This window comes from Pituophis catenifer, unplaced genomic scaffold (genome assembly GCF_029215685.1).
Source record: "Pituophis catenifer annectens isolate HBS135680 unplaced genomic scaffold, rPitCat1.0.hap2 SCAF_2, whole genome shotgun sequence".
Taxonomy (NCBI): Eukaryota; Metazoa; Chordata; class Lepidosauria; order Squamata; family Colubridae; genus Pituophis; species Pituophis catenifer.
This window is the reverse complement of record NW_027256882.1, coordinates 114,457,070-114,470,109: the sequence shown is the minus strand read 5'-3', so window position 1 is coordinate 114,470,109 and position 13,040 is coordinate 114,457,070. Positions and strand designations below refer to the sequence as shown.

At 37.6% G+C, this 13,040-nt stretch overlaps 1 protein-coding gene across 1 annotated transcript in view; it reads left to right on the top strand.

Moving 5' to 3' along the window:
* Window positions 1-13,040, top strand: part of DOCK2 (dedicator of cytokinesis 2) — a 314,912-nt gene that overhangs the window by 38,102 nt on the left and 263,770 nt on the right. Inside the window, exons 15-19 of the mRNA XM_070934070.1 lie at window positions 2,925-3,023; window positions 5,237-5,309; window positions 5,398-5,501; window positions 9,140-9,323; window positions 9,413-9,510. Coding sequence (XP_070790171.1) covers window positions 2,925-3,023; window positions 5,237-5,309; window positions 5,398-5,501; window positions 9,140-9,323; window positions 9,413-9,510 — 558 coding nt within the window. The remainder of the gene's footprint in view (window positions 1-2,924; window positions 3,024-5,236; window positions 5,310-5,397; window positions 5,502-9,139; window positions 9,324-9,412; window positions 9,511-13,040) is intronic.

Sequence of the window (13,040 nt, the reverse complement as noted above, 5' to 3'; positions counted from 1 at the left end):
CTCATTCCTCCATTCCCCCACCACCACCACAAAGCTTTATTGCTTAGCCAGGTATTCTCCATTTTATACAGGTAGTTTTTGAGTTACGGCCACAATTGAGCCCAACATTTATGTTGCTAAATGAAACATTTGTTAAATGAATTTTGTCCCATTTTACGAACTTTCTTACAATGGTTCTTAAGTGAACCACTGCAGTTAAGTTAGTAATACAGTTGTTAAGTTAAAATGGCTTCCCCATCGATTTTGCAGAAAGTTGCAAAAGCTGATCACATGACCCCAGGACACTGCAACCATTATAAACATGGATCAATTGCCAAAACATCTGACTTTTGATCATGTGATCATGGGGATGCTGCAATGGTCATAAGTGTGAAAAATAAGTCACTTTTTCAGTTGTTGTAACTTTGAATGGTCACCAAATGAACTGTTATAAGTCGATGACTACCTGTAGCTGTGTACTTGATGCCTATCTTTTAACTGAAGATATTGAGACTCTATAAAGAGTGCAGAGAAGAGCAACAAAGATGATTAGGGGACTGGAGGCTAAAACATATGAAGAATGGTTGCAGGAACTGGGTATGTCTAGTTTGATGAAGAGAAGGACTAGGGGAGACATGATAGCAGTGTTCCAATATCTCAGGGGTTGCCACAAAGAAGAGGGAGTCAAACTATTTTCCAAAGCACCTGAGGGCAGAACAAGAAGCAATGGGTGGAAACTAATCAAGGAGAGAAGCAACTTAGAACAAAGGACAAGTTTCCTGACAGTTAGAACAATTAATCAGTGGAACAACTTGCATCCAGAAGTTGTGAATGCTCCAACACTGGAAGTTTTTAAGAAGATGTTGGACAATGATTTGTCTGAAGTGGTGTAGGGTTTCTTGCTAAGCAGGGGGTTGGACTAGAAGACCTCCAAGGTCCCTTCCAACTCTGTTATTCTCTCTAATTCTGAAATTGCCTGGTTAAATTCCAGTTTGTGATTTTCAGTCCGCTTCTCTAACTTATTGTGACAGTTTATTTCTGCCTTCTGATGTTACCTCTCTCACCCCCTGTCAGCTCATTTGCCATTATTTAATTAATTAATTAAAATGCTGAAGCACAAGAGGCAGCAGCACTGAACCATGGAGCACTCCACTCCGTATTTCCCTCCAGGATGGTGAGAAACTCTTAGGGAGTACTCTCTGCGTATGATTCTCAAGCCAACAATGTCTCCACTTAATTGTCATGCCATCCAGCTCACACCTAATTAGCTTGTTAATCAGCATATCACAGGCCACTTCATTAAATATTTCTTGTGGAACATGTGCATTTTTCTCAGAGAGAGGTCTGAGACAAAATAGGAGCTGAGTTATCCTAGTGTATCTAGTGTTTATTGCCTGCTAGCATTTTGCCATCTTCATTGGATATCTGGCGCAACAATTCAGTTTTCTTCCTTTTCAAAAGCACCTTTTGTAAGGAACGGGAATCTAGTTTGATGTTCTTTACCAATCCCAATTCTTGTCACACCATTCTTGTCACACCTGTCTTTGTGTATTTTTGGGAGCTGTCTCTCTTTCTACCTCCTTAGGGTTCTTTGGTTGGGATGGCAGTAGGGGAATACCCAGTTTTATTTTACTACCTTCTATTCCCCCCCCCCCTCATTGGAATAGTTGGCAATTGTGTTTTAGTATTTTCTTTTTTAGGAAATACTTTTTTCTCACACAGACATACATAGTTGTATAATACAGGTAAGCCTCAGAGGTGGGATTCATCTGGTTCTGTTCAGTTTGGAGGAACTGGTAGTGGCGACTGTAGGAGGCTCCGCCCACCTACCCGAACGTAATGCGTGAGCACTGCACATGCTCACATTTGCGAACCGTTAGGGAAGGTAAGTGAATCCCACCTCTGGTAAGCCTCGACTTACAATTTCTGACCGTTCAGAGTTACAAAGGCACTGACAACAGTGAGTTATAACCAATTTTTCCACCTTTGCGGCATCCCCATGGTCACGTGATAAAAATTTGGGTGCTTGTCAACTGGTTCATATTTATGACGGCCATAGTGTCCCGGAGTCATGTGATCACTTTTTGTGACCTGCTGACGAGCAAAGTCAATGGGGAAGCTATATTCACTTAACCGTGTTACTAACTTAATAATTGCAGTGATTCACTTAACAGCTGTGGCAAGAAAGGTCATTAAATGGGGCAAAACTCACTTAACAAATGTCTCACTTAGCAACAGAGGTTTTGGGCTCAATTGTGGTCATAACATGTGGACTATCTGTACTGTACTTACTAAAACAAACAAATAAGTGCAAGTATGTATATCACATAGGAATTGCTTCAGTTTTAAACAATTAATTATGCCTCTATCAAGGATCAGGGTAGGCCAGTTTTTATGGGATCTTCAGCACCCAATTCTATGGCTTGGAGGAATGGGAGGAGTAATAATAATTAGTCACCTTTTAAAACTTTCCCCATGTACCTTGACACAGCATATCAAACACTAGGAAACTCACAACAGAGTTAAAACCACCCACTAACAAATAAAAAGTAAACCAGAAAATCAAAGGCAATTAGGTGGTCTTATAAAAGTTCATCTGGAATGGGTTCTGAGACCCTGAATAATTTTAGTTAATCTTGTCCTTTTCAGTTGTTTCCCAACTTTGACAACTTCCAGGTTGTGTGGACTAAGTCCTAGAATTTTCATCAATAGCCATGCTGGCAATAGAATATTGAACTTTGAAGTCCAGCCATCCAGAAGTTGTTATGGTTGGATAATAATGCTATGGACATACATGTTTAGATTATGTATGTCTCCCTTTTTGGAATAAGAAACTAATCTCAAGGATTATAATAGATATGAAAGGGAAAATGTATTTGTGATGAAATGATACAATCATAAGAACGAGGAAGTAGCATCTCTTTTTATTTTTCTGTTTTGGACAGAATGTGATTTGCTTAGGGGCCGGAGACAAGCCTACGAATGAATACAAGTCAGTTGTCTACTATCAAGTCAAACAACCCCGTTGGATGGAGACATTAAAGGTACGACAAGGAGCATAGATCTTTCTATTTAAAATTTAAGACAAACTACTAATATTGCTGATTTTGCTAAATGATGACCTCTGAGAAACAGAGCTAAGAAATCCAAGCTTCAGAATGTTTAGGTAGCCATTAAAATGACTTTAGTTTACAACTATTCAGTTAACTTCCTTGAATCCCACAAGACAGACTACAGGGAAATGAAAGCAATAATTATAATTATATAGTTTGCCATAAATATGTTTTATTTCAATAGGGCAGTACAATATAATATAATATAAAATATAAATGTGATATAAAAAGTTGAAGAAATTATTAAAATGCAGAACTGATATATATCCTAATTTCAGGTGAATAAATTAGTGGACATTGCTGTAGTTTTATATATAATGGGTACTAAGCAAATTGTAGGGAACATGTGATGCAAATAGCTCCAGATGGCTGTAAGCTATTCAGAAAGCATATTGGAAACCTGTTTCTGTTAATGATAGAACACTATAGAAAACATATTAAAATATCTTCAAGAAGAGTAAAGCCAATTCATTTCCTGTGAGTTCAAAGACTTCTGGGTCCAGAGTAAGAATCATTTTGTAAGTGATTCCATATAATCCCACCAGAGCTGAGGTGGCACAGTGGTTAGGGTGCAGTACTGCAGCTACTTCAGCTGACTGCTAGTTCAGCAGATCACCGAATCAAATCTCACCGGCTCAAGGTTGACTCAGCCTTCCATCCTTCCAAGGTGGGTAAAATGAGGACCCAGATTGTTAGGGGGCAATATGCTATTTAATATACTGTCTTTGGTGTAAGCCACCCAGAGTCCTCGGAGAGTGGGTGGCATAGAAATATGAATAATAAAAAAATAAATAGAAATTTAAGTTAAGTTTATAGTGAAACATTTATATTCTCCTTAAATAGCTTTTGGATCATCTAGTCCAGTGATGGCCAACCTTTTCGGCACTGAGTGCTGAAAAGGTCGCGTGGAAATGTCGTCTGTGCGCTCATCAGGGCTGTACTCTGGAAAAGCCAAACTTCCAGCTTCTAGTGTGCATGCACGCCCGACAATCAGCTGGCCAGCATGCATGCGCAAGCCAGTTTTCAGCACTGCCACACACACAAAGGGATCGTGCTCCAGAAAAGCTGAACTCCCAGGTTCTAGCATGCAGGCGCACCTGCCAATCAGCTGGCTGACGCGCATGTGCACACCAGTTTTTGGCACTGCCATGTGCACAAAGGACAGTTGATCATTGCGCACACATGCGCACCAGAAACCTAGAAGACAAACAGGCAAGGCCATGTGTGCTGGGAGACATGGCTTTGCGTGCCACTTTGGGCACATGTGCCATAGGTTCGCCATCATGGATCTAGTCTGATCTAGTTTTCAGCCCATCCCAAACAGTGATCCTCTGGTAAAAAGAACAGTAAACGTGATATTTATATTAGAAGGTGGTGTTGGAACTTATCAACAAAGCAAAATTCATAAGTTATATGGTCATTTTCAGTGGCAAATCTGAGACAGAGATATATAATTATGAATGCAACACAGGTAATTATCAACTTGCGATCATTCATTTAGTGACTATGCAAAATTCCAACAGCACTGAAAAAAGTGATTTATGACTGATCCTCACACTTAAGACTATTTCAGTATCCCAGCAGTCACATGATCAAAGTTCAGTTGCATTGCAAGTAGCAGTTTTTTATGATGATTGCAGTGTCCCGGGATCATGTGATCACCATTTGTGACTTTCCCAGCCAGCTGCCGACAAGTAAAGTCAGTGGGACAAGCCTGATTCACTTAACAACTTTGTGAGTCACTTAATGAATCAGCAAAAAAATAGTTGTAAACTTGGGCCAAGTCATTTAATGACTGACTTCCTTAACAATGGAAATCAGGTCCAAATTGTGATGATAAATTTAAGACTACATTAGTTATATCCAAGATATGAATTCATTATGAAATGTAAAAATCCTTCCAAGCTATATTCAGATAAGTAGTGATTTATACAAAAAATAATAATAATAAAATCTTAAGATATATGATAAAATACAAACCTTGAAAAATCAAGAGTTTTCACTAATAAAAATAACAGGTCTTTTTTTATGGATAAATATTGACAGTTCTGTTTCAAAACTAAGATTTTCCTCCATCCTTCTTGCAATGATGTTATTATTTAACAGAAGTTGCCGTTTATTTCAAATGCTCTTTCTTTAAATAGGTAGCCTTACCCATTGAGGATATGCAAAGAATTCATTTGCGTTTTATGTTTAGACATCGGTCATCTTTGGAGTGTAAGTAACCTCTTTTGTTCCTTGGTTTCAACATGCAAAATTAAATAAGTTGGTAAAAACTATTAATACCAAATTCTGGGTTATTCAGCTAAAGACAAAGGAGAAAAGAACTTTGCAATGGCCTACGTAAAATTAATGAAGGAAGATGGGACAACTCTGCTTGATGGCATTCATGAACTGGTGGTTTTAAAGGTACAGTCTTATTATTTTACCTTATTGCATTGATTTGGTATTGCTGAATCCAGTGGCAACTTCCTATTAAGCTATCAAAATATTGTAGTGCACTCTAAGAAAAATTGCTTTGGCATAATATGCTTTGTCTGAATTTGGTTTGTTGTGTTGTACAGTGTCTAACAATGTGCGGTGTATGAAATTATTTTTACTCTCAAAGTTTTTTAGGCTTCTCTGACTTATATTTAGAGTATCATAATAGCAATAGCAATAGCACTTAGACTTATATACCACTTCATACTGCTTTACAGCCCTCTCTAAGCAGTTTACAGAGTCAGCATATTGCCCCCAACAATCTGGGTCCTCATTTTACCGATCTCGGAAGGATGGAAGGCTGAGTCAACCTTGAACCGGTGAGATTTGAACTGCCGAACTGCAGCTAGCAGTCAGCTGAAGTAGCCTGCAGTGCTGCACTGTAACCACTGTGCCACAAGCCTTCTCCAAAACTCAGTGACTTACTGTATTTGAACTTTCTCTTAAGTCAGCAGAATAGGTGATGCTAAATATCGGAAATGCTGAGAGTTGAAAAAACCATGGATTTAAGTTTCAGCATGTTGTACAAATCAATACACAAACCACGGTTTACCTTGAGGAAATCCAGGATCGTGAGAATTTTTTGTTAACTCCTGAAGATGAAAATGATCTCCTCTGGGCTACATATTTAGCTGGTTGATATACGTGGCAAAGAGAATTTGGTATGGAAGTATGAGGGAAAGGTTCACCTTTGCAGCTGATAGTAGATCAATTTACCTATTTAGTCTTTTTCCTCCTCTTTTAGCGATTTTTTCCTGTTTTAATACATCATTGCTTACATAAACAGCTTACAGAGGAAGTATATATATGAACGTCTATGCTTGCATACAGGATTTATTTATTTATTTACAGAATATTATATGCAGAGTCCACAAACATAAAAATCACATTATTTATTTAAAATGCTTGTTGGGTACCCAACTCAAAACCAGAAATCTGGGTGGCTCACAATCATAGTATAAAAACAATTATAAATACTACTACTACTACTACTACTACTACTACTACTACTAATAATAATAATAATAATAATAATAATAATAACAACAACAACTACAACAACAACAACAACAACAACAACAAAGCAAAAAGAGACAAAAACAAAAACAACAAAACCTGACGCCATACTCAGATTCCTTTGATGCAACCACAACACTCTCTTTCAACTCTGGCTTCATGCTATTCCAATATTTGGGAGAAAAGCCACCTTTTTACAGCCTTCCAGAAGATTAAAATTGTAGGGCCAACCGGATCTCAAGGGGAAGATCTCCCACAGGGTATTCCATTATAGGCCTTAATAGGAAATATTAAGGAAATAGGAATAGTAAACCCATTTTTTTTAAAAAAAAACAAAAACCATGGCAAAATAGTTTTGTTGAGTCTAAACTCTAAAATTGGGATTTAAATCACTGGCTTTGATTTCTCCTTCCATGAGAAGATAATTCAGACTGCAAAATGTCATCCAATGGCTTGGTATGAGAGATTGAATTTTTTTGTCTGTAAAAGGCAAGCACATGCAAGGCAGGTGTAAACACTGCAGCTGACATTTATTCTGGGGGAAAAAATCCAGCTATCCTCAAACACAACTAGCAATTAGCTCCATTTTCTGATGTTTGCATCATTTATCCTTTCAGAGGAACTACAACCATCATGCCTAGGACTGGTTTGGCAACTGATTACCTTCTACAGAATACTCTTGACACACCATGTAAAAAAAAAAAGGAAGACGTGTTTCACTTTGAGCAAAGTGGTGTCCAGTTTCTGCGTGTCACAACGAAGCTTCTAGGCTGCGCTGAATCAGCTCTTTGCTTTTGACTGACTTTTCTTTGAAGCAAAATGCCCTGCCTTGAAGCTTTTAATAGAGGGTGTAAAGGCAGAACCTGCTGAGGCATTGATTTGAAGTAGCTTACTCCAGCAGCTGGAGTGGAGTCAACCATACTAAGTGAAACATTGCTGCTCCACATAGCCCTAGAGTCTAGTGGCAAATTATTGCCCATAAACATGCATGTAAGCAGAGTGGTTTGGCTTTGGAAATAATTTATTAATGGGCATTTTCAAGGTTTCCTTGAAGAGTAGGAAACTTACTTGGGGGAAGCAGATCCCACAACAATGAAATACCTTTTTTTTAATGACCAGTTTGGATTATTGCACTGAGCTATGGTTAAAGACGGATCAAAAAAGGTGAACATACTAATACTGTACTACTTACATTTGCTGCCAATTGATTCTCTTGTCCAATTTTAAGTGTGATCCTGGCATTAAAGGCCAATTTGGGCATTTTAAGAGAAAGTGATAACTTAGATTAATTAATTGCTTTACCTTAATCTACACAGTGTGACTTCATTTTATTTTATGATTGCTTAATCCCTTTTCTACGGTGGGCTTACTTCGAGTCTAATGCAGAATGGATATGTCGGTGGAATAGTTTAATGCGTGGTCTTTCATTTAACCTGGTTGTAATCTCTTTAGGCCTTTAACAGCTAATAGCCTTGCAGTTTCTCACTTTTTTCAGAATACTTCCACTTTAATATAGCAAAACATTGAAAATCCATTACAGCAAAGCCCCTGTATCTACATAATTTGAATATGTTAAAATGTATATATTTTTTTTATTTATTTAAATCATTTGTATGGAGCCCATTTCTCAACAGCGATGCTGGGCAACCTCATGTAGAGTGAATTTCAATTATCCAAATAGAATGCAGTATGAGTTACCATGAGCAAGTTCTTCCAATCCAGAAAGAAGCATAATTAGTGTATAAGCTGAACTTGCACAAAGTAAGCCCCATCATCCCCAGGCACAGCTGCCACCTGTTCTTCAAGCAGAGTTGTAAATTGAGGAGGACTTGCACACACACACCAATTTGCACACCAATTTTGATTTGGGAAGTGCATACCCAAGAAGAATTAGGGATAGAACTAAGGGGAGAGGGGTGGAATTAAAATGCACAGCTACTAGGTTTTGCCCTTGGGTTGAGACAAAGGCTACCCCGCTCTCCCCAATTCCTGATAGCATCCAGGTACCAGGAAAGAACCTTTTGATATTGCTTGATCCATGGTGGCACAGTGGCTACAGTGCAGTACTGCAGGCTACTTTTGCTGATCACCGGCTGCCTGCAGTTTGGCAGATCGAATCTCACCAGGATCAGGGTTGACTCAGCCTTCCATCCTTTCGAGGTTGGTAAAATGAGGACCCAGATTGTTGGGGGCAATATACTGACTCTGTAAACTACTTAGAGATGGCTGTAAAAACACTGTGAAGCGGGTATATAAATCTAAATGCTATTGCTAAGTGCTATTGATCGGCCCAGAATGAAGATGTACAAGTATCATTAGCCTACTGTTCCCATATGTGCAAGGACTTGTGTACTTTCACTTTCTTTATCAATTGTAGACCTATGCTTGCTCATGTCTCATTTGAGATTTTTAGACATGTGACTTATCATGTACAAAATGTGTGGTATTGTGGAAGCAGGAGTTTGCATTGGAAGAGTACAGCAAAATCATAAAAGTTCTGCTTAATATCATCTGAAATCAGTGAATCTCATTAATGCTTTGTTTTCAAGGGTGATAGTAAGAAAATGGAAGATGTCAACATGTACTTGAACCTCCCTTCAATCCGCAGTCAAGTAGAGCCTAAACTCTCAACCTTAAGTCGGAGTGCAAGCATTGTCGGAGGGCTCTCTATAAGCTCAAGAGATTCCTTTGCCATTTCAACTCTCATTTGCTCAACTAAGCTAACTCAAAATGGTAAAAAAAAAACCTAACTATTCTATATTATACTTGAAAGGTACTTTCTGTCTTTTTGTACTTGAATATATTCCTCCTCTTTTCTGTAGTGGGTTTACTGGGCCTTTTGAAGTGGCGAATGAAACCTGAGCTCTTGAAGGAAAACTTAGAAAAATTGAAGATCGTGGATGGTGAAGAAATTGTGAAGGTATATCTTCTTTCTGCCAGGGCTTTCTATGAAAACAGATGCTATGAATCAGCAGGAAAGTTTTTACAATTTTAATGATTGAAACTTTGATTCGTAAGGATTGTCATTTTTATGCAGGATCTGAAGTATTGTTCTTCTTCAAATAGAAGAAGATTTAGTCTGTTGAGCCTGGATAGCTCAACAGACTAAAAGCCTGTTATTAATATCAGCTGCCTGCAATTACTGCAAGTTCAAATCTCCCCAGGCTCAAGGTTGACTCAGCCTTCCATCCTTTCTAAGGTAGGTAAATTGAGGACCCAGTTGTGGGGGCAATAAGCTGACTTTGTATAAAATATACAAAAGTATGAAGGCTATTGCTTAACGCATTGTAAGCCGCCCTGAGTCTCCGGAGAAGGGCGGCATATAAATCTAATTTAAAAAAAAAAAATAAATTGTATCACAGTTTGGTGAAAACTTCGAGATACTTGTGTGTATTTATTGTTTTCTGTAGGTGCAAGAACTGAGTACATGATAAAAATATTCAGAGGTGATTTCATTGTTAGCTGAGTAAAAAAGCTATTTCAGGCAGCAGATGTGGAATAGGTTGAATTATACAGGGGTTTCTCTTCCATCATGGCCAAGTATCCACTTTCAAGTTTAGTGGAGAAGATGCCTGTTCATCAGGGTCAGATTTAAGAGTTAAAGCCATGTTTTTTTATGTACCATGCATAGGATAAATATCTGAGCAGTATTTTTTCTTAATCTCGTCTAAGACTAAAATAGATTATTCCACGTACCAAAATTGTTTCCAGTTGCAACCAAAAGCTTTTTCTTTTGTGACTGCTGGTGCTAATTCTTCACAGTGTTGTTTCAAGGGACTCTGGAAAATTTGGTATCTTTTGATAGAATGGATAGAGATAGCTAGGTAGCAAGCTAGCTAGGTAGCAAGATAGATGGATGGATGGATGGATGGATGGATGGATAGATAGATAGATAGATAGATAGATAGATAGATAGATAGATAGATAGATAGATATAGATAGATGATAGATAGATAGATAGATAGATAGAAGATAAAGAGAAATTATGTACACTCTTTTTTGTTGTTCATGTCTTTCTCTTTCCCTGTTTTTTCCCTGCCTTTTATTCTGTTTTGGGCAGTTAACTTTTTTTTTTTTTTGGTTTGTTGATTCCTGAAGTAAATCTCTAGCTATAATTTTGTAGTTGTATCGAATGGTGCATGTGTTTGCTCTAATCTAGATATATGGATTTATGGGAAGTATGCGGAATGCCAACAAATGTGGAAATTACCCATAATCATTTTCTAATACATCTGAGGGAGCAAAGTACTTTTTCCTGGACCCAAGGTTTTGTATTATTCTCATAACACACTAGAATGGTTTTAAAAACCATGATTTATTCTATATATTGCAACAATATACTCTATGCTGATTCTCACAATAAGCCATGATAATTAAATGTCAGTTATCACATTACCACAATAAGGTAAAGGTAAAGGTAACATGTTGTATAAACCCAACCACTATGTTTTCCCTTGCTACCTCACTGAATAAAGAAGTTACATTTCCCAAATTCTTTCCAAAATTCATACAAGCAATACTAGAACTATCACTTAGAAATTGAGGGGACCAATGGAGCAGTCACTTTCTCTCAGCCCTAGAAAGGACGCAATAGCAAACCACTTCTGAGAAGACCCTTGTCAAGAAAACTGCCAGGACTTTTTTCTGAGAATTGGACAGAATCATTGAATGGAAAAAATGCCACCTTTCTTGTTATTTATGTATTTATATTTCATATTTATAAACTGCCCATCTCTCTCAAAGAGGGGCTCTTACATAATTTGGGAATAGCAGGAACAGTATGAGATGCCCCCATCCAGTGTAGGCAGGGTAGGAAATGGGAGGGAGAGAGGGCGGGAATTAATTACACACTTCTATGAAGATTGGATTCCTACTTCCTTTTTTCAAGAAAGTGTTCCTGTTTGTGGTTGGTTTAATCAGGTTTAACCATGATTAATGAATCCAACAAGTCTTTCTTTCCTTCTTTCTTTCCATTCTTGCAAACTCTGGACAGGTGATGCCTCTCTAATTAGTTGAACTTCTGTTCTCAGGAAACTTCATTTTTTTCCAGGCCTTATCCATCTTTAAAAATCATAGTTATAATGTGAATATATTCAGAATTCTGAGTTTGACGTACTTCCTATAATGTGATATGAAAATGCTGGCCTAAAACATTTTCAAGAGAGCTTTTGAAGGTGGGCAATATATTTCAGCCAGGCCTGATGAAGGCCCCACAGCATCTGAAGAGGCAACAGACCAAATTGTGAGGGGGAAAGTAATCAGTTATGCTAGAAAAGGTTCTATTAATTCCACTAGATCCTCCCACCATGCTTTCAATCAACTAAAGAAAATCACTGAAGAGCCATCTGCCTGCCAGCATGTGAATTTTTTCCAAAACCAGGAACAGCAAGGGGCAATTATTTAAATTACCGCATGTATTCATAGGCATGGTATGCATATTTTTATGCATACCATACTTAATAAGGGGTCAACGGATAGGAAAATGTCTGTAAATATATGCTTGTATTTTATGTCTGGTACGGTGAATTTATCAACTACTTAAGACTTTAGATAAATTTTACCTGCCTATTAGCCTCTGAGATTAATTTTTTTTACAGTTTCTTTAGTTTTAATTTTAACACTGATTCTGTTTCTCAATATGGAGTACTTGAATCCAGGAATATTAACTTGCATTTTAACAATTGGAATTCACTATGAACGATTGTAGCTCAGAGCACTTTAGCTGTGAGTTCCTTTTAGGCTGAATAAAAAGGTGCTTAAAAATTTATATTATGAGAAGGTGTGAGAAAGAGAGTAGTACATCTATATTGGTTTAGGTTAAGGAATGTGTGGTGTATATCATTGGGGATTAAATGAGGGATTCAACATATTTTCCCATCCTTTGTTCCAATTGCAATGTTCTCTTAACTCTCCCTTCCCTCCCACTCTTTTTGGTATTGTTAGACAATGTCAGATAGACCAATAAATGGATAGAGAATAAGAGACCAGTCTAACTTTTATTACCAAGATTGGATTGGTTGAGCTAGATGCAATTTATTTCTCTTAACTGTTATCTGTTGGATCTTTGCAATTGATCAAATGAAATAGACATGACTTTTTCTGCTGCTTGCTTTATGAAACTTCTAAAAGAACTAAATTCAGTCAGTCTGGAAGAATTACAACACACACACACAAACAGGCAGCCCAAAGGTAATAGAGTAGCATTGCAAGATCACAAGTTGGTTTAAATAAGACCACCAACAACCCAAAACTCTTCAGTATTCACCTGCTTACTCAATTTAGCACTAACCAAGAAAAGAACTGGAACAATTTTATAAAACTGCATAATCCACTGCAGATAACCTGCCTTGTAAAGTCCTAGATCAGAACATGTATATCTCATGTTGGACAATAGAACCATAACCATCCAGATACTTTCTTCAGTGAGATGTATACTTTAAGAATGAATGA